The 27,514-nt window shown below is 43.4% G+C and overlaps 1 protein-coding gene across 1 annotated transcript; it reads left to right on the top strand.

Moving 5' to 3' along the window:
• The first annotated feature begins 10,550 nt into the window (after window positions 1-10,550).
• On the top strand, window positions 10,551-27,502 carry LOC128850236 (uncharacterized). The gene is made up of 2 exons (XM_054053230.1): window positions 10,551-12,593; window positions 27,176-27,502. Exons 1-2 carry the CDS (start codon window positions 10,611-10,613, stop codon window positions 27,500-27,502), a joined length of 2,310 nt encoding a protein of 769 aa, XP_053909205.1. The 5' UTR covers window positions 10,551-10,610.
• The last annotated feature ends 12 nt before the right edge of the window (window positions 27,503-27,514 follow it).

Genomic DNA, 27,514 nt, shown 5'->3' on the forward strand with positions numbered 1-27,514 from the left:
TTCATATAAGATGCAGCCTTTCACTCTGTGCGTCTGGGTAGTCTTCTTACTCGGCCGACGAACCCCTTCTTTTCTTATCCGGGTTCAGGCGCAGATCGTAAGTACTGATTCAGTGTTGCCGATCTTCTGCCCTCTGGTCGCTGCTACCAGTGCTTTTCCGAGCTCGCCGTCCGGTGGAAACAGGGATTGGGGGTCCCTGTTCGGGCGCCACTTGCGACGGGCGAGGGAAGCAAGCAGACGACTCAATGTGAGTGATAAAGCAAGCTTCAACTTTATTGATTACAGTTGCGGTTTATATACCTTTTACTACATTTTGCTTAGTCATTCCCTAAACTTGATTGGTTTGGTTATACATTTGTCAAACAATCATTGGCTACTACTACATTCATTTAATCTTATTCTCTCCTACTTGCGGATACAGTGGGGGGCCCACAATACTCTCCTGCTTCCTTGAAGTTGTTTGTTCGGCATATCTTCTAGGTCCGCCTGACCTTTACTCACTTCCTTATCAGTATGTTTTAACATACCTCTGGTACATCTTCATTGCAGCTGATAAGTTTCCACTGAGATACTCATGCTAAACAAAAGCCTTATGATAACTGTGTCTCACACAGTTTCTCCATAGATCCATGGCCTTGTTCAGTTAGCCATTCATGCATCCATTCTCCAACAGTAAACCCATGTTGACTGGGCCTGATCACCCGGTTCTCTTGCATGTGCTTCATGATAGCACTCAAGATCACCTGTTCCATGACTTTCCCTGGCACTGAGGTCAGACTGACAGGCCTGTAGTTCCCTGGATCCTCTCTGCAACCCTTCTTGTATATGGGCACAACATCAGCCAGCCTCCAGTCTAGTGGAACTTCCCCAGTCAGCCAGGACCTCTGGAAGATGATGGATAGGGGTTTGGAAAGGACATCCGCCAGCTCCTTCAATACTCTTGGGTGGATCCCATCCGGCCCCATAGACTTGTGGGTGTCTAGCTGGGCAAGCAAGTCTCTAACCGTCTCCTCTTGGATCATGGGAGCCTCAATCTGCCTCTCTAACTCTTGGATTTGTAAACAGAAGGAACAACTTTCTTTGCTATTAAAGACTGAGGCGAAGAAGGCATTAAGTACCTCAGCCTTGTCCTTATCCCCTGTCACTGTTATTCCTTCTGCATCCAATAGAGACTGGATATTCTCCCTCGTCCTCCTTTTCCTGTTAATGTACTTGTAGAAAGACTTTTTGTTGTCTTTCACAGACTTAGCGAGTTTTATTTCTATTGACCCCAGCAATAGTGAAAAATCTGCCTTTTCGGTTCCGACAGCAAACAGAAGGGACCGGTGTAGAGATATCAGTGGGTGATGTTACCACAAAGGATGAAAAATACGCCAACAATGTGTCCACTTTATGTTGACCAAGCCTTACAAGGTTTCCGGAAAAAATGTCCACAGCTGTTAGCGTATCATTACATGGATAATATACTAGTGACAGGGAAAGATAATTTGGAAAGGTATAAACAGGAATAATGTGACGTTGCAAAAACATCAATTGCAAATCGCACGAGAAGAGGTGCAGAGTGTTGCACCATGGATGTATTTGGGGTGAAAAATTTTGGATAAAACCATCAAACCACAAAGGGTATCATTTAGAATTAACATCCAAACACTTAACAATGTGCAGATCTTGCTGGGTAATATCAATTGGATCAGGAATTTGATAGGGGTAGATAATCAAATGTTGTTACCTTTGTTTGGGTTGTTAAAAGGAGATACGGATATATTAGCACCAAGGAAACTAACAAAGGAAGCAGAACAAACGCTGGAAAAAAAGAGAAAATGCAGTAAGCAACAGACAAGCACATCGTGTAGTATGCGAGTGGCCTGTCGATTGTTTGATCATCAATAATGCTTATGGTTAATAATGGAATGGCTTGAAAATGATTTGGATTAGGTTAGCTAAGGTACACTATGTTATGAATTTTTTATGATTGCCAGGAGATACTTTAATCCCTCCAATAGTGAAACATGTGCAAACCGTGTCAACAGGAATGACTGAACATAAAAATCAAGTAAAAGTCATGGTAAGAACTTGGGAAGGAAATTGGGAAGGTGCATTTCCATTGTTAACCTGAGGACAAGGATATGCTTTTGTAATGTATAATTATACCTATAACATCACTCAAAAAGGTCAGAATGTGAATGTGAATGGCTCCTGGGGTGGCTGCTGCAGCAGCCTTGACAAAGCTGACAAACTTGGGTTGTTGGTTGAGTAAGCAGACCAATTCTACATCAATTGCATTAAGTGGCTTGTTAACTGATGTTGATAGTGTTAGGCATGTTACATTACAAAATAGAGCTGCAATAGATTTTTTATTACTAGCTCAAGGACATGGATGTGAAGACTTTGAGGGAATGTGTTGTATGAACTTATCAGATCGTTTGGAATCAATATAGAAAGAGCCCCTCCGTAGCTTTCCTGTAGATCCCCTTTAAGTACTGGAAGGCTACTATAAGGTCTCCCCAGAGCCTTCTCTTCTCTAGACTAAACAAGCCCAACTCTCTCAGCCTGTCCTTGTATGGGAGGTGTTCAACATGTCACATACCTGCCGTAGTTTCCCACACAAGTGGCCATGATGAGAAGATGAGGTACAGTGGTTCTTGGGTTGTGGCTAGGGTATTTAGGGTATAATTACCACTCAATGTAATGATTGAGAGAAGGATAATGGCCAGGGTGACTTCATATGAGATGTTTTGGGCTACTGTTCGGAGTGCTTTGAATTGGAGGCCCACCCTGATCATAGGATTGAGTATACTGCTAGGCTTGATATGGCTAGTAAGAATAGGAGTCCTAGGTTCAAATCGGTAAGTGAAAATGGGAGAGGAAGAGTGATTCACATTGTAATTGCTAAGAGTAGGGCTAGTATTGGGGTTATAATGAAGAGAAATGGTGAGGAGGTGGATGGACAGATAGGTTCTTTTATAAATAGCTTTACTCCATCTGCTACAGGTTGTAATAGGCCAAATGGTCCTACGATGTTTGGGCCTTTTCGAACTTGTATGTAGCTTAAAATTTTTCATTCTACTAATGTTAGGAAGGCTACGGCAATTAGGATTGGAATGTCGTAAGATAGGGATATGAAGAGGTAGGTTATTGCAGGAAGTTGCGTCATGGGTGGAGTATAGCTAGGGAGAGGACTTGAACCTCTGGATAAAGGGCTTAAGCCTTTTGCATTTACCCATCTTTGCCAAGCTAGCGGCCCTTTTCTGGGGTGTGAAGGTTAGTAGTTGGTGTCTTGGTAGTAATTTAGTTGGGTTCATTACTGTGGGGGAGGTGTGCTTGTGATATTGGCCTCACTTTTCTGGTCCTTTCGTACTAGGACAAGTTTATCATAGATAGAAATCGACCTGGATTGCTCCGGTCTGAACTCAGATCACATAGGACTGTTAATCGTTGAACAAACAAACCCTTAATAGTGGCTGCACCATTAGGATGTCCTGATCCAACATCGAGGTCGTAAACCCCCTTGTCAATATCACAGAATCACCAGGTTGGAAAGGACCCACTGGATCATCGAGTCCAACCATTCCTAACACTCCCTAAATCATGTCCCTAAGCACTTCATCCACCCGTTCCTTAAACACCTCCAGGGAAGGCGACTCGACCACCTCCCTGGGCAGCCTTGAATATGGGCTCTTGAAGGAGATTGCGCTGTTATTCCTGGGGTAGCTTGGTTCATTGGTCAGTTATACTGGGTCTGGGTACTATCAGTACATTGAGTGGTTGCTCTTGGTCAAGAGAGAGGATCTTGTTTTCGGAGGATTTGTTTTTCTCCAAGGTCACCTCGACCAAAAAATATGGACCAACATTTGGTGTTAGTAGGCCTAGTAGGTTTGGGTTATATGAGTAGTGGCTGTTGATTTTTAAGTTCCACAGAGTCTTCTCGTCTTATGGTATTATTCTTGCTTTTGCACAGGAAGATCAATTTCACTGGTTATCTGCAAGAGACAGTTAAGATCTCATTTAGCCATTCATACAAGTCCCAATTTATGAGACACTTGATTGTTCTACCTTTGCACAGTTAGGATACTGTGGCCATTAAACATTATGTCACTGGGCAGGCATCACCTTTAATACTTCGTCAGCTAAAGGCTATGTTTTTGGTAAACAGTTGGGCCTTGGGTTTGCCTAGTTCCTTTTGCTGATTTAAACCTTTCTAGTAAGCGCTCCTGGTGTTGGGTTAACAGGATGTATAGTACGAAGTCTTGTTGGAGTTGTAGTACTAGTTGTAGTCTGTTAAAAATTTGTGGAAGTAAGCTTGCGCTTAAGAGGGGAGAAGCCCAAGTTACTTATTTTACCATTAATTCTTCTATAGGTATAGGTTGGCCTGTTAGTCATGAGGGAGTCATGGTGTTTTATAATCTTTGAGTGTAGAGCTTTGATGCGCTCTTTATTGATGGCTGCTTAAAGGCCCACAGTATGCTATGTGTTTGGTTTTTATCCGCTGGGGGAGGTTGTATCCTTTTTTAAAGGTGCTGTGCCCCCTTTAAATAGCTCTTAATTTGCTACATAGGAGTTAAATTGCGTGTCTGGGGAGAAAAATTAAGGAAGAACTTAAATTCATTTCACAGGCAACCAGCTATCACCCAACTCAGTTGACTTTTCACTTCTACTAACAAGTCATCCCACTCTTTTGCAATAGAGACGGGTTCGCTCATGGATAGCTGCTTATAAGTAGCTCACTTGGGTTTCAGGATGGCAAGCTTAAATCCATTTTGCTTGGTTGTTCTTGCTAAATCATGATGCAAAAGGTACAACAGTTTATCTTTGCTATTTAGTGCTTGGGTTTTCATTGTTATTTCATCATTCCCTTATGGTACAAGATCTCTATTGCTCCAAAGTAGATATATTCTTTTCTATCACCTATACTAAGTTTGGAAAATGTTTTAGCTTTAATGTTTAAGTGGATTTTTGATTCTTTCAGGTTGAGTGTAGTTGGGCTAGAGGTGGGCTTCAAGGCGATCTGGTTAATTACAGATATCTTTCAGGTGTAAGCTGAATGCTTTTGTGTTATAGCTATGCCTTGATATGCTAAGTACACCTTCCGGTACACTTACCTTGTTACGACTTGCCTTATCTTTAGCTTGTAAAGGCATTAGTTATGGAGATTTGAGGCTTGTGAGGAGGGTGATGGGTGGTATGTACATGCCCCAGGGCCAATTTAAAGGAAGCTTTATTGTTCTCCTTTACTGCTAAATCCACCTTCTAGGGATAGTTTCATAACTCTTTCAGTATTTTCTATTGTTAGAAAATGTAGCCCATTTCTTCTGCCTCATGAGCTATACCTTGACCTGTCTTGCTAGCAGGGAGGCTATTGTGCTCACTGTTGTCCTCTCAGTGGAGGTGAGCTGGCGACGGCAGTGTGTAGGCTGCTTTGGGTGAGAGACGGTTGGGTGTAGCGTGGGTTATCGATTACAGAACAGGCTCCTCTAGGTGGGTTTGGGACACCGCCAAGTCCTTAGAGTTTTAAGCATTTGTGCTCATAGTTCTCAGGCGGATACTTTGGTAAAGTTAAGTATCAAGATTTAGGGCTAGGCATAGTGGGGTATCTAATCCCAGTTTGTGCCCTAGCTTTAGTGGATCTGATCTATCAGGGACTTGCTAAGATCATTATAATGGTGGCTTTAGGTGCAGCTTGGGCATATGACAGCTCAGCTACATTCTGATCCTAGATATTATGATAGTGCATATACCACTCTTTACGCTGTGCTACAGTTAATTCGGGTCTCTTGTGTGACTGCGGTGGCTGGCACAAGATTTACCAACCCTAGGTAGTTGCTATGACTAAGTCAAGTTTGCACTCATTGCTTAATGTTAATTACTGCTGAATACCTGTGGGGGTTCCTGTAGTTGAAGTTTTACAACAATGTTTTTTTTCAGGCCATGGATCTTGGAGAGAGGCCAAGCGGGAATTATTATGACTTATTTTGTTATTTTTTAGGAGTGTGTTTTGTGTTAGGTGGATTGGTGGTTGCGTCAAATCCCTCTCCTTATTATGGGGTGGTTGGTTTGGTGTTAGCGTCTGTAGTGGGTTGTGGGTGGTTACTGAGTTTGGGAGTTTCATTTGTGTCATTAGTATTGTTTATGCTTTATTTGGGTGGGATGTTGGTAGTTTTTGTTTATTCTGTTTCTTTAGCGGCAAATTCTTTTCCAGAGGCTTGGGGAGATTGGTGAGTGTTAGGGTATGCGGTTGAGTTTATTTTAGTGGTTGTTGTAGGAGTGGTTGTTGGGGGTGCTATAAAGTATCTGAAGTTTGGTGTGGGCACAGTGGATAGCCTAATTTCTATAACCCTAATCTCTATAACAGCTGTAATCATACTAATATTTATCATCTGAGAAACCTTCGCATCAAAACAAAAAGTTCTTCAACCAGAACTACCCTCCACTAACATTGAATGAATCCAGGACACTTCTGACTCCTAGAAGTTGACCATCAAGTTGTTATCCTAATAGAGTCACATGTGCGTATTATTGTAACTGCCAGCCATGTTCTTCACTCATGAGCAGTACCAACACTCGGAGTAAAAACAGACGCAATTCCAGGCCGACTGAAACAAACATCATTTATTACTACCCACTGTGGCATCTTCTACAGCCAATGCTCTGCTCCAAAATCTGTGGAGCCAACCACAGCTACATATCAATCCCACGGGGACAGGGCTTGAAGGAGCCCGGGATTCACCCCGCGGGGCTGGGAGAGGGAGTGGGAGCCCCGCGGCCGGAGCGGGGGAAAGGGGAAGAAAAACACAAAAAAAAAGAGGGGAAAGAAAAAAAAAAAAGAGAGGGAAGAGCCGAGCCAAAAGAGCTCGGAGGATAACTGCAATCAAGAAACCAACCTGAGCTTGACCTTCAGAGACCAGGGTGACCCTGTTGGAAAAATGTTAATTTAGCTGAAGAATTAGAGTTTAATTAAGTAAGACTAGAATTATAGGTTATGTATATTGTATTTGGCAATTGATATGTATTGTATTTAGCCTTTAACTTCGTTGATCTTTATAGTTAAGTTTGTGCAGACTTCGTGTTTGTTTCTGTAGACAGTGACAGTTTTCTCACAGACCACATATAACCTTTACAAGTATGATATTAGGGAGTGCTTAGAAAGAATGTACTAACAACCTTATCCGAGCAGAGCCTACGCTTTCACTAACAACCTTATCTGAACACAGTCTACATTTGTGAAGGCCAGAAGCATACCAAGGGCAGTCAACTGAAGATAAAGAAATGCTGGTGTCCACAAATGATGAGACAATTTTCGAATACATATGCATGAAAAATGATGTAATCTGTTGAATATACATTAGATTATGAAACACTTAAGGGTTAAATTGCGTACGCGCCGGGATGGTCTTGGAATCTGATTTGGGTATACCCCAGGTTCCCGGGGCCTCGAAATAAAGCACCACATTTAACCTACCTGGACTGGTTATGTGTTTGTCTCTATGCTAACAGTTTTGGCGACCCAGATGGGACCTCGTGGGCATTGCTGAGGCGGCCCGCATCGATCTCGCTCCAGCCGGCACCGAGTGATTCTCGGGGAGCCATCGACCGCAGCCGACCTCCGCTGCCCCTGACGGACCTGGGCTATCGGTAAGACACGGTGCTTTATCGGGAATGGTACCAACTTTGTCGGGTCTTCTGCCTAATTGGGAATAGTACTAAATTTTCCTATGGGTCCTGTGCCCAAATCGGAAAGGTACCATATTTTCTGATCTGTCTGGTAAAAGCCTGCCTGTTAGACGCGGCGAAAGCTACGCTTGGTTGGGCTAGGGAGCTCCAGAGGAAAGCCTAGGTGCCGTCCATAAGACAGCAGTGAAAGCTCTGCAGGTTCGGCATCAGTGGTCTGGTTCTGCATTCTCAGTATTAGTGATCTGTTCTGTATTTTTCAGTAATCTGTATTATTTGTTACCTGTATCATTCCTACTCTGTATTATTTGTTTTGCAGGTTCGGCAACAGTGTTCTGATCTTGTATTTTTCAGTAATCTGTATTATTTGTTACGTGGAAGTTTGTTTAGTTTGTTGTTTGGTACTGGTCTGGACTGTTATAAAATGCCACCGATACCTAAGTCATCACCGTTAGGGTGTATTCTGATGCATTGGAAAGAGGGGCAGTTTGGGCAAGAAATGCAAAAAAGGAAATTGGTTGAGTATTGTAATGTATGGCGGACACAGTATAATTTAGAGGATCAGGTTCATTGGCCAGAAAATGGAACTTTAGACTATAATACCATCCTACAATTGATGCTATTTTGTAAGCGCGAGGGCAAATGGGATGAGATACCATATGTAGAACTGGTTTTTATTTTAAGAGGGAAAGAGGAGTGGAAGAAGGCGTGTGGGATAATGGTCATTAGTACAAAATCGGATGAGCAATGTAAGGGATGTGTGACTGAGAAGAAATGTATGAAATGTCTGGCAGTGGAAAATGCTTTGCAGCATAAGGAGGATGATGATTTTGATTTATTAGTGGCTCCGTCGGCCCCACCAGCCCCCAGAGATACTGGAGTAGAAGGTGATGGGGAGGATGAGGTAGAAATAGAGGAAGAGGAGTATTCCACTACCCCAATATCCCACCGAACACGGCAACGGGATATTCAAGTTAGACAGCAGACACCCAGTGCTATATTAGCACCGCTTCGGCAAGGGGGTTGGGGCAGAAGGACCCGTATATGTTAAAGTACCTTTCACTCCAGGAGATCTGATGCTCTGGAAACAATCTGCTGGAACTTATCGGGAGAACCCGAGTAAAGTGGCACGAGTTGTAAAGATGATTCTGAAAACCCAAAATCCTGATTGGGATGATATACAGGTATTACTAGATACTCTAATGGACTCCACAGAGAAGGAAATGGTGTTGAGAACTGCGTGTGAACGAGTTAGAGAAGACATTAGGCAGGGGATTGTCACAGGGACAGTTGATCAGAATTTTCCGACTGAAGATCCCATGTGGGATTATAATACTGCAAGAGGAATGGGTAATCTGAGGAGATATCAGGAATGGATAGTTGTTGGAGTACAAAATGCTATGCCAAAAACAATTAATTGGTCGAAACTGTATAATGTTAGGCAAGAGAAAACAGAATCCCCGCCTGCGTTTTTGGAGCGGCTTAAAGAGGTGGCGAGGAAATACACAGATTTAGACGTAGAAACAGAGCAAGCTAAGGTGCAGCTGGCCCTGATTTTCTTAGGGCAGTCGCAGGATGATATTAGAAAGAAACTGCAAAAACTGGAGGGCGCGGAGCTGCGTAATCTGGATAGACTATTAGAGACTGCTTGGAAAGTATACAATAACCGTGAGAGGGAGAGTTCTCAAAGACAACAGCGACATCTACTGGCGGTGATGCAGGGCAGAGGCCAGCACAATCCTGCAGGTCGAGGTAGAGGAAGAGACTCGGTGCGCGGACAGGGAAGAGGGGTTGGATTTAATTGCTTGCCTAATGACTTAGGACAAAGGCTGAATAGATTAGGCATTAACCAATGTGCATATTGCAAGCAGGAGGGACATTGGAAGAATGCGTGCCCGTACAGAATGAGGCAGAGTTTGCAGCCGGGAATCCCATTTGGAAACACCGAAGTAGCCAAGGCAATGGTTTTGGGAGACTATGAGAATCAGAGCTGACTAGAATCGGGAAAGGATGAACCTCTAGTGAAAGTAAGGTTAGGGGGAAAAGAGGTGCAATTTTTAGTAGATACTGGTGCAACATACTCAGTGTTAAATGATTTATGTGGACAGATAGGGAAAAAGACAACTACAATAGTGGGAGCCACAGGGAAAGAGGAAACCCGGCCATTCATGCAACCCCTAGAATTACGATTTGGAGGAAAGGAAATATGGCATGAATTTTTGTATATGCCTGATTGTCCAATCTCCCTGCTGGGACGGGATTTGTTATCTAAATTAAATGCAAGAATTGTCTTTGAGAATGGAGAATTAATTATGCAAGTTCCAGAATCAAAGTCAGGACAGATACTAGTGTTGAAGGAAAATCCAAAAGTTCAAGTACCCAGAGAGGTAGAAGAGGCAGTGATCCCTACAGTATGGGAAACTGATATACCAGGGAAATCGAAAATGGCTCAACCGATAGTAGTAGAATCGAAGGAAGGAACGAAACCAGTACGAATAAACCAATATCCCATCAAATTAGAGGCCCGATATGGAATAGTGAAAATTATTGAAAAATTTTTAAAATTTGGAATATTAGAAGAATGTGAATCAGAATATAATACCCCAATTTTTCCAGTAAAGAAACCAAATGGAGAATATAGATTGGTACAGGACTTAAGGGCTATTAATGAAATCACGAAAGATATACATCCGGTAGTAGCTAACCCATACACATTGTTAACATCTGTGAAGGAGAAATACAAATGGTTTACAGTAATTGATTTAAAAGATGCCTTCTTCTGTATTGCTCTCGACAAAGGTAGTAGGAAACTCTTCGCTTTTGAATGGGAGAACACGCACAACGGACGAAAAATGCAGTTGACATGGACAAGGCTTCCACAGGGATTCAAGAACAGTCCAACACTTTTTGGGAACCAGCTGGCAAAAGAATTGGAATCATGGACAATGCAGGAGAAATTTCAGGTACCACGATCACAATATGTTCTGCTACAATATGTGGATGATATTTTAATTGCAACAGAACACAAATCAGTATGTATCCAAGTGACAATTGAAATTTTAAACCAATTAGGCCTTAACGGGTACAAAGTCTCGAAAGAGAAAGCTCAAATTGCCTGCACAACTGTATTATATTTGGGTTGCGAAATAACACAGGGACAACGACGACTAGGAATGAATCGTATTAGAGCAATCTGTGCGATTCCAGAGCCTCAAAATTTACATGAATTAAGGACATTCTTGAGTATGGCAGGCTGGTGTAGGTTATGGATACTGGATTATGGACTTATAGCAAAACCTCTATATGAGGCACAGAAGTCACCAACTTTCATCTGGGAAGGACCTCAGAGGGAGGCCTTTAAGAAATTAAAAGAAGCCCTGACTAAGGCACCAGCATTAGCCCTGCCAGATTTGACTAAGGACTTCCAGTTGTTTGTCCATGAAAGGCAACGGCTGGCACTAGGGGTCTTGACACAGAAGTTGGGAAGCTGGAAACGACCAGTAGGGTACTTTTCTAAACAATTAGACCCTGTGAGTGCTGGCTGGCCATCATGTTTGAGAGTGGTAGCGGCAACGGTGACCCTGATACAAGAAGCCAGAAAACTGACTTTGGGGAAGCGTATTGAGGTATATGTGCCTCATATGGTGTTAACAGTCCTAGAACAAAAAGGGGGGTATTGGCTTTCCCCTAGCAGGATGATGAAATACCAGGCAGTACCGACCGAACAAGATGATGTAAGTTTAAAAACAACTAATTTGTTAAATCCAGCCTTCTTAGGAGTACCTATGGAAGACGGCCCTTTGGAACATGACTGTGTGGAAGTTATCGAACACACTCATGCAACAAGGGCTGACTTAAAGGATACCCCACTTGAACAGCCTGATCAAGAACTTTTTACAGATGGAAGTAGTTATGTAGAAAACGGGACACAATATGCCGGGTATGCGGTAACCACACAAAATAGGGTAATAAAAGCAGAGGCTCTTCCTGTAGGAACTTCAGCACAGCGAGCAGAAATAATAGCTCTCACGAGAGCCTTGGAATTGAGTAGGGATCAACGAGTAAATATATGGACGGACTCAAAATATGCATTTGGAGTGGTTCATATACATGGAGCACTATGGAAAGAACGAGGACTCCTATCTTCACAAGGTACGAATATAAAATACCAAAAAGAAATTCTGAATTTGATAACTGCTGTACAGTTACCCAAACAGGTGGCGATCATGCACTGTAAGGCACATCAAGGAGGAGATTCCAAAATAGCTGAAGGGAATGCGTTAGCAGACCGGACAGCTCGACGGATTGCACGACAGGTATCAAATATGATGGCCTTAATACCCACGAAGGTAAGCCCTTTACAAAATTATTTAACGCAGAAGCCGAAGTACTCGGAGGAGGACGAGAAATTAGCCAGATTACTGAAGGCCCAGTTGGGTTCAGATGGATGGTACCTAACTGCAACCGGACAAGTAATTGTACCAACAACTATTATGCGGACAGTTTTGCAAACGGAACATCAGAAATGTCACTGGGGAGCAGAAGCTTTAGTGGCATATCTAAAGCGCAGCATAATCTCAACACGGATGTTAACAATGGCAAGGTCAATAAATTCAAAATGTGAAATCTGTTTGAGGAACAATCCGGTGGTTAGGAAAGGAATAGAAATGGGACATATCAGAGTAGGTATGGAACCGGGTGATTATTGGCAAATTGATTTTGTAGAATTACCTAAAAGTCAAGGATACAGGTATTTGTTAGTTGGGGTTGACACTTTTTCTGGATGGCCGGAAGCCTTTCCTTGTTGCACCAACCAAGCTAAGGAGACAGTGAAATGGCTGCTGCGGGAGATTATTCCAAGATTTGGGGTACCCCTAGGCCTATCTTCAGATAGGGGACAGCACTTCGTAGCAACTATAGTTCAAGAGGTAAGCAGAATGCTAGGAATCTCTTGGAATCTCCACACACCGTGGAGACCACAGTCAAGTGGACAAGTAGAAAAGATGAATCAGACAATTAAGCGGCAAATCAGTGAAATATGTCAGGAGGCTAAAATTCAATGGCCACAGGCGTTACCAATAGCACTCCTAAGAATAAGAATTAAGCCAAGGAGCATGATGACAGTAAGCCCTTATGAAATCCTTTTTGGGAAACCATATGAGGCGCCTCAACCAAATCTAAATGTGCATATAAAAGGGAATCAAGATGTATATAACTATGTACTGTCTCTCAGTAGAACTCTGACACGGCTACGAAGTGCCCTGATCTGGAACCATCCGTTATCATTAGAAAATCCAGTACACGAAATTGAGCCAGGAGACCAGGTCTACGTTCGAGATTGGAATGAAGAACCACTGAAAGAATGGTGGAATGGACCGTACTTGGTAGTACTAACAACATTTACTGCGGTAAAAGTAAAAGGAATAGACTCTTGGATTCATTATACCCGAGTGAAAAAGGTTCCTAGAAATTGGGAAGTAGAAACTCTTGGACCAACAAAACTGAGACTGAAAAGCAGATAAATGTCGAATTTTGTGTATAGTACCTTAATTGCAATCTGGTCCTTGACACCCCTAATGGTTATCACTTTTGTAAAGGTTCCGCAGAAAAAGGAAATGATGAAATCTGTCACTGGACAAAATGCCACTCCGTTTTGCAAGTTCAGAAACACTGTCCCGAGGAATTTAGAATCAAACAGGTATGGATGGGGATTGAAGGGAAAACAGAAATCTAGAGGCAAGGTGTCAAATAAATTCTGTTTATGTAACCCCCTTCAGGATCATGGGATAAAGGCAGGACATTCATACTATCAGATTCCTCTGGACAGTGATATACTTATCTATTGCCTATTGGATGATCCACTACCTAGGGAGTTTGGATGGACAAGGAAAGGGAAGAAAATCCCTAATGATAACAGGCATTTAACAGAATTAAGATTAGGAGGAATGTTAGTTCAGACTATTAGACGAATAGATGAATCAGATATGGGGGCATATAGATGCCAATAACAGAATTAAGATTAGGAGGAATGTTAGTTCAGACTATTAGACGAATAGATGAATCAGATATGGGGGCATATAGATGCCAATACCAGAATGAAACTGCTTCTGGATACAGTGAAATAAACATCACTAGAATTAGAGTAAAACGAGCAATAGAATCAACTCAACTGCCCCAGGTAATGAATATACCTCGGGGTGATCCTGAAGAAAACCTGATAATTGGCTTAATCAAAGATTTTGCAAAAGTGCAGAATACTAGTAGAATTACTGCATGTTTACCCTTGCCGAAAACAGCAGGGGAACCAATAAAATGGGGAATAATGACTTTTCCATTCCCAAAGAATGTAGGGAATAATACAGTATGCAAACAAGAAACGAGAGTGTTACAGGTGAAACAAAAACAGTATATAAAGCAGCAATGGAAATTGCCAGGAAGGCGAGAGGATTGTTACAAATTACTAAACCATCAGTTTGTCCAAAGGAATTCAATGTTTAGTTTTGGAGACGTGGGATGGTGTACATATGATGTGGTTAAAGAATTCATAGCCCCTCAGGAGAGGAAGGAGTGGGTATGCCGAGAAAAGGATGAAGTAAACACAAAATGGGATTCTGTCTGGTCAACTAGCATCTTACAAAAATTTCAATATGGAGGTGACACACCTTGGTGTTTCAGATGGACAGGGAAACAGAGTGTCACAAATGATTTAGCATTATTGGCAACTAACAAGGTCAGTCGGGATATCATTGAGAGTGTTTCATGGTGGAACTGCTCTAAGACTTTTGATTGTGACACAGACCCTAAACAGATAACAATCCCTCCTGTAAGAATAGCTTTAATAACAGGATGTTCATGTCGAGATCTGAAAGTTAACGGAAAAGTAATACCGATCCCAGAAACAGACTGCAGATACTCGACGATACATAGTATGGGTAACTTTGTATGGGCAGCTAACAATGGAACCTGGACTACCCACCTCCCAGTGACAGGACCAGTACGGGAAATAACTTTGGGCTTACCTACCCTATGCCCGATTTGGAAGCGATTCCCTTTTAAAGGTAAATTAGAAACCTTACAGATTCGAACTAGAAGAGACATAAACAATGATATTGAAGATATAGATGATATTTGGCAAGAACCTTCAACTGGGGTTAAAGTAGGTTGGGCGCTGGAATCTCTTTTTGCTCAGGTAGCTGCGTATCATAATAGGGAAATGATTTATGATTTAATTGGACAAACTGAAAGATTAGCTAGAGTAACCAAGAAGGGATTCAGAGATCTAAATTTGCAATTGCAGGCCACAACCAAAATGACCTTGCAGAACAGAATGGCATTAGATATATTGCTATTAAAAGAACATGGAGTATGCGGGTACCTCAAAGACCGGACTGATCATTGCTGTGTACATATACCAAATGTAACTGCGGACATAGAATATGATATTTCACAACTCGGGAAAATAGAAAAAGAGGCTGAAAGAGAAAAAGAGGTAATTAGTCATAACTGGATTGGGGAACTGTTCAATGGATTAGGAATTCATCTTACTGGCTGGATTCAATCCCTGGCTGAAACACTATTTACCCTCCTGATTATCTTTCTTGCAATTTGTCTGGTATACCTGTGTATCCGAAAAGAAATTGTTCGTAAAAGCAATTGGACGCACAGAATCATTGGAGCCATCACACGAGAATACCCACAACACCCAACACCCCCGCTGATTTACCAAGAAACAGCTATGTAAATGAAAATACTTGCAGAAAATGAAGTATTTTCAAAGGGGGGAAATGTTGGAAAAATGTTAATTTAGCTGAAGAATTAGAGTTTAATTAAGTAAGACTAGAATTATAGGTTATGTATATTGTATTTGGCAATTGATATGTATTGTATTTAGCCTTTAACTTCGTTGATCTTTATAGTTAAGTTTGTGCAGACTTCGTGTTTGTTTCTGTAGACAGTGACAGTTTTCTCACAGACCACATATAACCTTCACAAGTATGATATTAGGGAGTGCTTAGAAAGAATGTACTAACAACCTTATCCCAGCAGAGCCTACGCTTTCACTAACAACCTTATCTGAACACAGTCTACATTTGTGAAGGCCAGAGGCATACCAAGGGCTGTCAACCGAAGATAAAGAAATGCAGGTGTCCACAAATGATGAGACAATTTTCGAATACATATGCATGAAAAATGATGTAATCTGTTGAATATACATTAGATTATGAAACACTTAAGGGTTAAATTGCGTACGCGCCGGGATGGTCTTGGAACCTGATTTGGGTATACCCCAGGTTCCCGGGGCCTCGAAATAAAGCACCACATTTAACCTACCTGGACTGGTTATGTGTTTGTCTCTACGCTAACAACCCGGTGAGTCTCCGCTCTCCGCGGTGAGGGGATGCGCAGATGCGGTGGGGATGCTCCCCTCCTTCCCTGCCGACCCGCTCCCCTCGCGCGCACACGCACTCTCACACACGCTCGGGTGTGTGTGCCCGAGCGCCTGCTGCGCGCATCCCCGCTTGTCCCCGCGGGATGAGCAGCACCTGTCCTGCTGGCCGGGATAAATTGTGCCTGTCCCCGTCTCTGTCTGCCCTTCCCCCCCCCCCCCGTCGGCTTTAAATGTATGGGGGTGACGAGGTGCGAAAGGCAGAGCTCGTCGGGGGCTGGGGGGACCTCCGGGCTGCCTTTGCGGCCCCTCATTGTTATGCGGGTGGCGGTGCCGCCAGCCAGACCGAAAAGGTGAGCCCGGGGGATGGGGGAAGCCGCAGCTCTGTCAGCCTGGGAGCACATCGGGGGAAGGTACGGAAAATAAAGGCTGTAATCTTGGGTATCCGGCGGGCAGACTTCGAGGAAGGGATGAGTTTCTCCTTCGTAGGCTGGGTAAAGGAGATGGGGGCGATGACAGAAAAATGGGCATTGGAAGTTGTGGATGGCAGTGGTCCCTGCCTGGTGTCGCCGACACTTCATTCTCTACCTGATACTCTCTGCCAAAGGGTTAACACTTCAGGATTAAACACATGCCCAAACTCTGCAATGTCAGAAAATGTTGGAAAAAAAGTATGCAGGTGATGAACAGATACGTGCCAAGTGTGCTGGGACACTGCGGGGGATGTATCCTGCCCAGTTGTTTTCACACCTGAAAGAATTTGTCATTGGCTATTTCTGCTTGTATCGTTTGGTTGTGTTGAATACCTTGTGCTAAAGTGGAGAGACAGCAACGCATTGTGTTTGAAGTGAAAAAGATCTACTGAAAGAAAAATGGTCCGAAACACTTGGGGCTATAAATGTTTCTGTCCTTGACAGATAAGCTCTCAGCAAACTCTAGCTGCATGTGTTATCCCTGATGGGGATGTAGTTGGACTCTGCAGGATGCGGGTGTGTGTATGTGGTGGGGAAAAAGAGAAAAATCAAATTTGGTTTTAACAGGAGGGGGAACAGGGATCTAGCTGAGCGTAAAGTGTAATCGTGTGATTCCAGATGGTTTGACATTGAGTGTTGGTGACCAAAAGCTCATCTTTGCAACAGGGGGCTGTATTTGGAAGGAGACTGTTTGGAAGTTGATTTTCTTGCTGTTTTGGTTTGTGCTTCTGTTCAAATTGTATTTCAAAGAGCTTTTGACCTGACTAGTTGATCAAACACGACATTACCGTTAACGCACCCTACTAATGTGATTATGACAGCAGTGACATCAATGTTTCCTTGCCCTGCAACTACAGTGGCAATGCATTTGTTTACTTCCTCCGTGCACACTCTGAAATGTCTGTTACTCAACAGCTCTGGACAGAAAGCGAAGAAAGGAGGAGGAGGGGGAAGATCTTAAAGGCATTTTAAAATGACCATAGCTCTATTTTCCTTATGCGTTTAATTATGTGAAAATAAAATAACCTCCAAGTCCCCTTCTTTAATTATTTTTTTACAGTTTTTACCTAAGTGGCAAAAACCTCTTCACACTTTGACATGTCAGATTGTGTCACATGTTCCCTTCCGAATTAATGGCAGTGTGCACCTTCTGCCTCTCTCCCAGTTGGCAGGAGCTAGTGGGCGATATGGTTAGAGAGGCTTTGCCATTTAATGTTAAGTATTTCACAGTAAACTGGTATTTAAAATTGATAGTTACAGAACCAGACAGAACGTGGCGAATTGAAATGGTTTTCACAAAACTTTAAAAATTGACACATAAGTGTGCATGTAATGAAACAACTGAAGTGTTGACATGAACAAACATATTTTATAGTACCCAACATAACTGAAGTTAATCAGCTTAATACTTGCAGGCTGTGAAATAGTTCATTCACTTACAGTAGTGTTTCCAGCTGGCTTATTATTATCTTAAGCATATAGTGTCTAGGAGACAAGATATAGAAAATATTTTTTCTCTATCAGCTTTTATTTTATAAAAGGTGTGTATATATATGTCTTAATATATAAGTATGCATTTATATAAATGGTAATGGGTATTTTCCAGCCTGGAACAATTGAAAAATAAGCAGAGCAATTATTAGCAATATTGTATTTGATTTATAGTTGAAGTCACAGATTCGTTGGCTTTGGATCGATACTATGTGTGTTCATTATTATGTATTAACAGAGGGAAAACCCTAAAGATAAGAAGCCCACCCTTCCTATTGCTGTGATACCTAATATAAGAGGATGAGATCCTGAGCTTGCTGAGGTTGGCGTGGAATTTTGCAGTTGGTTCTGATGGAGTCAGAAAATTATTGACAGATTTCCTTGTGAATTTGAAACAACAGGATGTTATTGAAGTTGAGAGAACTATTAAAACAGTAAACAAGGGCAGATTGGTCACAGCAGAATGCCTAACAGATCTTATTTTTTCATTTATTTTCTTGCTTGCTCAGAAGTTTGGTGATGATTTTATTTCTATTTAATGTTAGTAGCTGCTCCTGCCCCAACTCAACAATTTTCACTTTGCTCTCTCTTAATCTATGGCAGTGTTTCTGAAATATAATCTGTGCCTGAGATACACAGTCTAGTACATCAGGGAGATACAGATCACTTCTAAGTATTTTTTTGCCATAAGATGTGTTGTAGCATCATTAGTAGGACCTTTGTTCAAGGCAAAGACAACTTGTTATCATGTTCCTACTTGATCCAAGAGAAATATTTATCATATTGCGAAAACTGGTAATATCATAGGCTGAAAGTATCATATTGGTCCAAAAGGAATTTAATAGACTATTCAAGCATTGTGTAAAAGGATAATTCAGAGCTTTACCTTTTTGTGTGAAAAAGACCGTGAAGAACTTAACCACTGCTTCATCAGCAGAAGTGTAATGAATTTTATGGATTAATTCTTACAGCAAGGCAGCATGCTACAGCATGGTCCCGGGAACCCCATCACATCAGATTCAAATGTACAGTATGTTTATGGGTAAGTTATTCTTTTCTCAATCAGGCAAATTGCCTAAAGTTTTATTAAATATTGTCAGGAAGTGGCACGTAAGCATTGCTGGACAATGAACATAACAGGTTTGCTTATTTTCTGGTTCCTCCCTTATAAGACAGATTAATAAGAGTCAGTTTCTTCACGATACGACCTCTGTGCGTCTTGTACCATTTCCCTAAAACAGGCCTAAAAAGAGCATTGAAGATCATTCCAGCATAAGAGGGTCTCTGCAGAGACGAAAAGTTAGCCAACGTCCAAGGATGGCCTTGAGTCATTCAAGTGTTTGGCTGTACATTTTTTCTCTCCGGGTGAGTTAAAGTCGAGTAACCTTCAGTCTGCTGTCAGGCAGAACATGTATATCCACCCTACACAGCTCCAGCCCTGTTTAGCAGAGGGCTTGATGTAGGAGCAATTTTCTACTGTCTATTTTATGCAAGAGATCAGACACGATGATTTCATAGTGATTCCTTATGGCTTTAAAATCTGTGACCCTTTGATTATTGGTAATGTGACAAGCACTCGGTGTGATTTATATGTTTATAAACAGTTTTGAGGTGGGACTGTGGGAATTAATTGTATGATTTATGCCACAATTATAACACTTCAAACTGGCAGGGCCCTTTAAATGACAAGTTTTGGGTCTGTGTTAGGGAATACAGTATCACTGTAACAAGTGTATTGAACCTGCAGGATGAGCAGGCCATGTCTTTTCTTCTTTCTTTGCTAGAATAACAGTCTTGCATTGGTAATGTTAATACAAACTCTGGTGGTGTTGTAATGGAGCTGTAAAGAACAAGAATGTTTGCCCTTCACCTGAAGAGCAAGCCCAATGCACACATCAGGTACATATGTACCATTAGACACTCGCCTGGTGTGCTCTTTCCCTCCTGCACCACACTGCTTCAGGGCTGGAGTTGGATCTTAAAGTACGGAAAAATTCCACTTCTGTTTCTCAGCAAATGGCTTTCCCCCCATTTTTATTTTGATGCATGAGTGTGTTTTGCGGAATCAAACTCTATAACCCAAAATGAGTTATAAAGCAGGTATGCTTATTTCCAGCACTGGGGTTCAAGGGGGTTCTCCTCCTAGCTTGCACACCGTATAGCTTAACAAGCAGCTACTTATAGTGTAAAGACATGCATAGGTATAAGCGCCTACTACATATTCATACCCTATCCCCGCTTCATATTATAATTAGAACTGGAAAGTTCGCTCCAATCTTGCGCCAGCGTAGTGCCTCCTGATGGTCGTTGGCCGAGGTCTTAGGGGTGAAGCAGGAAGTCTTCCTCGGGATGAATATATTTCTTTTTGAACTTTGCGCAGACTCAGTCTCCTCTGGCTGTTTTCAAACTCCTGAACCAAATGCAGCCAGCTTTCTGCATTCCAGTGCCCACTTATCAGTAAACTGCTGCTAGCTGGCTCCTTCATTATCAACTTCCAAGGTCTTCAAGGCGAACAACGCCAAGCTCTAATGAATGCTCCCAGCCCCCATTGTCTGCTTTCGCACATCAAGTGTTTTCTCCTTTGCCTCCTAAGCCATAATCCTCTGAACTGTGACTAGCATATAATGCGGTTTGTAGACTAACTGTGTGAATTGATTTTCCTGAAGTGGACTGACAAAATGGTGAGTGTATTGGAAAGCAGCACACACTTGCTTATTTGTTGTTCTACATTAAGCTAGGTTCTTCAAGTAAATGTTCTTTTTTATTTTAGTGTGCTGCTCTTAGCATGCATAGCTAATATGGTGCATATAGTTGCATGGCAGCTTCTGTTCTTGTTAGAAGCACTCTGATAGCTTTCAGTATTAAACCCTGATGAAAAAATCTGAACTTCATCTCGGAGGGGCTGGCTGCTGTTGAGAATTACATCCTCATTTTGAATGTTTTGCTATACATTGGAATACTAAAGATTCTTACTGGTGTTTTCACGAGTCACCATTAAATTAAATCATATGTAAAGGATGACAATAAGGTATTTCTTTGTAGAGCATATGGTGGATGTGGATTATAGTTGAGAAAAAGATGTGGAAAAAAATTATTGTAAGTGATGAAGAAGAGAAAGGAATGGGAAAAGAAAGAAGGAAGAATGTTACATGAAGATGGAAGAAGAGAGACTCCAGAGTATTCAAATGTTAAGAAGTGCAGCTAATACGGAGTAAAATGCTAAGCTCACAGGACAAAAAATGCCACTTCCCTTTGCAGAAAGCGTATAAACATTTATATATACACACATATATACATATGTGTGAGTGCATGTACATATGTACCGTCTATGTGATCAAATTAGAAATCTGCAACTCTAGAATTGAACTGAGAATCTTTATAGGGATGATTTTATTCATTTATCCCTGAAACCTGGCATTATTACTGCCCAATATGCAATAAGTTAAAACTCAGTAGTGTTACTGATGCTTTCTGTAGGACATTGGGATCAAACATGAGTGAGATTGTACTCTGAAATTATAAATTAATGATTCTTATAAAGAAAATTCTAACGCTGTATTCACTTTTAAAAAAGAATGAGTTTATGTTTTATGGGCTAGAAGAAATACATTAATAACAAATAGATTTTATGTCTTGTTTTTTTCCACTGACCTCAGAAAGACAAAGCCCTCATGTACTAGGGAAAAAGTCTATTAGGTAATTAACTTGTTATGACTAAGAAATACATACGAGAAAAGAGTATCTCAGAGAGAAGGTACTGGAATTGTAATATCTTGTTTAAAAACAGTAATAGCCAACACTTACTTGCAAAAGTAAAAATCTTTCATGTGATACATCTTTCCTATTTATATCTTCAAGTGCAGAGGAGGAAAGAACTCCCCTGAAATTATGAATGCTAAAACTTAATGCACAGTGAAACTCACTAAATGATTATGATGCTTTTTGGGTTTGTGTGAAACAAGGGAATGTACATACCAAGGGCTGGGGATAAAAATAAAAGTGCATTTTGCATGAAAAAAACAAACAAACCAAAACAAAATAATAAAAAAAAAACCACTCCCAAAAAACTGGCCTGGACAGGCGCACACTCAGTTATGCTGTTGATCCTGGTGTACTCGTGAGGGGAATAATTTTAATTCCTAAGTGACTACTCGCTAAATTATCTAACCCATCAGTAATCTTTGCATCTGTGCTGCCACTTGGAGTGCTATCCCCCACTTCCTCAGAGGTGGCAGACCAAAGGTCCTCACCATCCCTCAAACAGTGGAGTGCCATTCCCAGTCTTTTTTCTATCAAGCCTAGTTTTGTCCCCTTCCTCCTTCATATCTAGTTTAAAGCTTTATCGATGAGCCCTGCTAGCTTCTTGGTAAGCATCCTTTTGTCCCTTGGGGACAAGTGTACCCCATCCTTGGACAGCAAGACTGGTGTTGTGCAGGCCAACCCATGGTCAAAACCCCCAAAGTTTTGCTCCTCACACCAGGCTTGGAGACAGGCATAAATTTCCTGGCTCTTCCTACTCCGTCCCTCGTCATTCCCTGTAGTTGGAATGACAGAGGAGAACACTACCTGTGCCCCTGATCGCTTCACCATTTGTCCCAAGGCCCTGAAGTCCCTTTTAATTGCCCTCACATTTCTTGTTGGAATTACATTACTGCCTACTTGGAAAATCAATAGAGGATAATAATCCATAGGCCTGACCAGGGTTGGAAGTTTTCTTTCCATATCTCTAACCGAGGCCCCAGGTAGGCAGCAGGCTTCCCTATGTAATGGGTCCAGTCTGCAGATCGGGCCTTCTGTTCCCTTCAGAATGGAGTCTCCTATGACAATGACCTGTCTTTTCTTCTTAACAGAAGCCGTTTTGATGGATGGCTTAGGGTGTCTTAACCTAGGGAACATTCTAGGCTGTGAGACCCATCATCCTCATTGAAGTTTGGTTCCACTTGCAGAGCTTCATATCACTCTCGAAGAGGAGAGTGATCGTCTTAGGGGATTCCCTTCTAAAAGGAACGGAGGGACCCATCTGCAGACCAGATCCGCTCCACAGGGAGGTCTGCTGCTTACCGGGGGCATCAGTGAAGGATGTAACTAGAAAACTACCTTCCCTGGTGAAAGAGACAGATTACTACCCTCTAGTAGTATTTCAAATAGGCAATGATGACTTACAGCGCAGAAAGCTGAAAGCCATCAAGAGAGACTTCAGGACTCTAAGGAGAACATTGGAGGGCTCTGGGGCACAAGTAGCGTTTAGTCCCATTCCAATGCTAAGGAATGAGAAGCAGGAGGTCAAAGAGAAACAGTTGATTAATGCCTGGCTCCGAGCCTGGTGTGAGGAAAAAGGCTTTGGGTTCTTTGATCATGGGGTGACCCACACACCCCCAGGCTTTCTTACTAGGGATGGGACACGCTTGTCTCCTAGGGGGACTAAAGTCCTTACTAAAAATCTAGCGAGGCTCTTAAACAGAGCTTTAAACTAGATGTGAAGGGGGAGGGGGACGAGACCAGGCTAGTCGGGAGTGAGCCTGGAAGTGGGACTCCAGTACCTAAAAGATGGTGTGCTGGAGAGGACTGACAGCACATCACCTCAGAGCAAGTGGGGGCGATTATACCTGGGGACAGTAAGGATGAAACTGGCACTGTGGAGTTAGTTATTCCAAGGACCAGTCAATTGGGAATGAACTCTATTCCCTTTATGAGGGCTGAAGGTTTGCCAGCCCAGCTGAAGTGCATTTACACCAATGCACGCAGCATGGGCAATAAGAAGGAGGAGTTGGAAGCTGTTGTAGGGCAAGGTGACTACAATGTCGTTGCCATCACAGAAACGTGGTGGGACAACTCGTATAACTGGAGTGCAGCCGTGGTGGGGTATAAACTCTTCAGGTGGGACAGGAAGGGTAGGAGAGGAGGTGGTGTAGCCGTCTATGTTAGAGAGTGCTTTGATACCCTTGATCTCAATTACAGTGAGGAAGGGACTGAGTGCCTATGGGATAAAATCAGAGGAGCCCACAAGAAGGCAGATATTGTGATGGGAGACCACCCCAAACCACCTACAGACCACCTAGCCAAGAAGAAGCAGCTGATGAGCTCTTCTATAAACAGCTGGGGATAGTCTCTAGATCGCTACCTCTTGTCCTCGTGGGAGACTTCAATCTTCCTGATATCTGCTGGAAGTACAATACAGCAGAAAGGAAGCAGTCTAGGAGGTTCCTGGAGTGCGTGGAAGACAACTTCCTCACACAACTGGTGAGTGAGCCGACGAGGGAGGGTGCCCTCCTGGACCTGCTGTTTGTGAACAGAGAAGGCCTTGTGGGGGATGTGATGATTGGAGGACACCTGGGACAAAGCGATCATGAGATAACAGGGTTTTCAGTTCTAGGTGAGATGAAGAAGGGAATTAGCAGAACAGTCACATCGAACTTCCAGAGGGCAGACTTTGGATTGGTCAGAAGGCTGGTTAGCAAAGTCCTGTGGGAGACAGTCCTTCAGGGCAAGGGAGCCCACGAGTGCCGGGTGCTCTTCAAAAATGAAATCCTAGCAGCTCAGGAGCAACGCATCCCCATGTTCCGGAAAAGGAGCAGGCGGGGGAAAAAACCTCTGCTTGGCTGAGTAGGGAGAACTTGAGAGACATCAAAAAGGAGAGGAAAGTTTATGAGCTTTGGAAGAAGGGACAGGCGTCCTGGGTGGACTACAGGGAGGAAGTGAGATCGTGCAGGGGAAAAAACAGGAGGGCTAAGGCCAACTAGAAATCAAACTGGCTAAGTCTGAGAAAAATAATAAAAAATAATTCTACAAATACATTAACAAGAAAAGGAGGACTGGGGAGAATATTCAGTCCCTATTGGATGCAGAAGGAACAACAGTGACAAGGGATGAAGACAAGGCTGAGGAACTTGATGCCTCCTTTGCCTCAGTCTTTAATAGTAAGGGAAGTTGTTCCCCCTGTGCACAAACCCAGGAGTTAGAGGAGCAGAATGAGGCTCCCATGATCCAAGAGGAGGTGGTTAGAGACTTGCTTGCCCAGCTAGACACCCACAAGTCTATGGGACCGGATGGGATCCACCCAAGAGTATTAAAGGAGCTGGCGGATGTCCTTTCCAAACCCCTTTCCATCATCTTCCAGCAGTCCTGGCTGACTGGGGAAGTTCCACTGGACTGGAGGCTGGCTGATGTTGTGCCCATCTACAAGAAGGGTTGCAGGGAGGATCCAGGGAACTACAGGCCTGTCAGTCTGACCTCAGTGCCAGGGAAAGTCATGGAACAGGTGATCTTGAGTGCTATCATGAAACACATGCAAGAGAGCCGGATGATCAGGCCCAGTCAACACGGGTTCACGAAAGGCAGGTCTTGCCAAACTAACGTGATTGCCTTCTATGACGAAGTGACTCAACTACTGGATGGGGGAAAGGCTGTGGATGTAGTTTTCTTGGACTTCAGTAAAGCCTTTGACACAGTTTCTCACAGCATTCTGCTTCAGAAACTGTCAGCCTCTGGCCTGGACAGGCGCACACTCTCCTGGGTTGAAAACCGGTTGGATGGTCGGGCCCAGAGAGTGGTGGTAAATGCAGTTAACTCCAGCTGGAGGCCAGTTACAAGTGGGGTTCCTCAGGCCTCGGTACTGGGTCCAGCTCTGTTCAATGTCTTTATCAATGACCTGGGTGAAGGCATTGAATGCACCCTTAGCAAGTTTGCAGATGACACTAAGCTGGGGGGAAGTGTGGATCTGATGGAGAGTAGGGAGGCTCTGCAAAGGGATCTGAACAGGCTGGACCACTGGGCTGAGACCAACGGCATGAGGTTTAACAAGGCCAAATGTCGGGTCCTGCACTTGGGGCATAACAACCCTATGCAGTGCTACAGACTAGGAGAAGTCTGGCTAGAAAGCTGTCTGGAGGAGAAGGACCTGGGGGTGTTAGTTGACAGCTGACTGAACATGATCCAGCCATGTGCCCAGTTGGCCAAGAAGGCCAATGGCATCTTGGCTTGTATCAGAAATGGCGTGACCAGCAAGTCCAGGGAGATTATTCTCCCTCTGTACTCGGCACTGGTGAGACCGCACCTTGAGTACTGTGTTCATTTCTGGGCCCCTCACCACAGGAAGGATGTTGAGGCTCTGGAGCGTGTCCAGAGAAGAGCAGCAAAGCTGGTGAGGGGGCTGGGGAACAAGTCTTATGAGGAGTGGCTGAGAGAGCTGGGATTGTTTAGCCTGAAGAAGAGGAGGCTGAGGGGAGACCTAATTGCTCTCTACAACTACCTGAAAGGAGGTTGTGTGTGGAGAGTTTTGTAGAGACGTGGCTCGAGGAGAAGGGACATGAGAAAATACAGCTGGTGAAGCAATAGCAGCCTTGTACAAGGACACAGTATCCTTGAGCAAGAAGTTAGGCCATAGCAGGATGTAAAAACAAGATCTAGAAAAACCACAAACATCCTGAGAATGTAGCAATAGAGGCAGGGCTGACATTCTGTATCGGACCAATGATGAGCCTTACTTTTGCAATATGTATGAGCCTTATTACTGCTATTATAAAAGCATGCCTATCGTATCAATAAACTGAGACTTGTTGATCATCATCGGATGTGCTTGTCTCCCGTCGACTCCGTCAAATGGTGACCCCGACCGACTGGACACCATGGACGAGTGACGACAGTCACGTTCCCGAAGCAGCCGGTACGGCAATAAGCGCGAATACAAAAGGTGACCGTATAGACGAGCCTGGACGCGCTGTGCCCTGGGTGACCGTATAGACGAGCCTGGCCTATACGTGCTGCCGAGACCTTGAGGGGCTGCAACAGCGCTGACAAATTAGATATGGAAAGGCAAGCAGCATATGATTTATTTACCGCTTTCCTGCAAAAGCGGCAGGTTAAGGGAATAGATTTGCAGAAGGAGTTACCGGGGTTTTTAGTATACGGGCACGCCAAGGGATTGTTCATAAATCCACATACCGTACATGAGCTGACAGAGTGGCGAAAGTTCAAGGATGTGTTGTGGGAGGCTACACTAGAGGATGATAAAGTGGCAAAAAAGTTGGGAAAGCTATGGAGGGTGGTACAGCATCAGGCAGAAAAGAAAGCAGCTGAGCAAGCATCTGCTGCTCACACAAAAAATAGAAGCTATGAAAGAGAGTGGTCCCAAACCACTCCGTTGCCCGCTACGGTCACGCAGGTGGCTTTACCTCCCCCGCCGCCACCGCCTTCTGGGTCTGGTTCAGAGGCAGCTTCTGAGCCGTCTGCACCCCCGGAAGAGCAGGGGCCATGGCCGAAAGCGCCCCCGGCCGTTCTCCCTCTGCGCAATGAGCCAATTCCTGGGGCGGAAAGCGACCTAGCGGAGGTCATTGCCAGGGAGCGGAGAGAAGCTTGGGCTGCGCTTGCAAAAGACGGCTTGGAAAGGGGAGATGACAGTGTGGTTAATGCGGCGGCACAGCTAGCATGCCCGGTGACCTTCCAGGCTCAGGCGGGGGGAGGACTGATGGCAGCAATTACTGTCTTATGAGGAGTGGCTGAG

This window comes from Cuculus canorus, chromosome W (genome assembly GCF_017976375.1).
Source record: "Cuculus canorus isolate bCucCan1 chromosome W, bCucCan1.pri, whole genome shotgun sequence".
NCBI classification, from domain to species: Eukaryota; Metazoa; Chordata; class Aves; order Cuculiformes; family Cuculidae; genus Cuculus; species Cuculus canorus.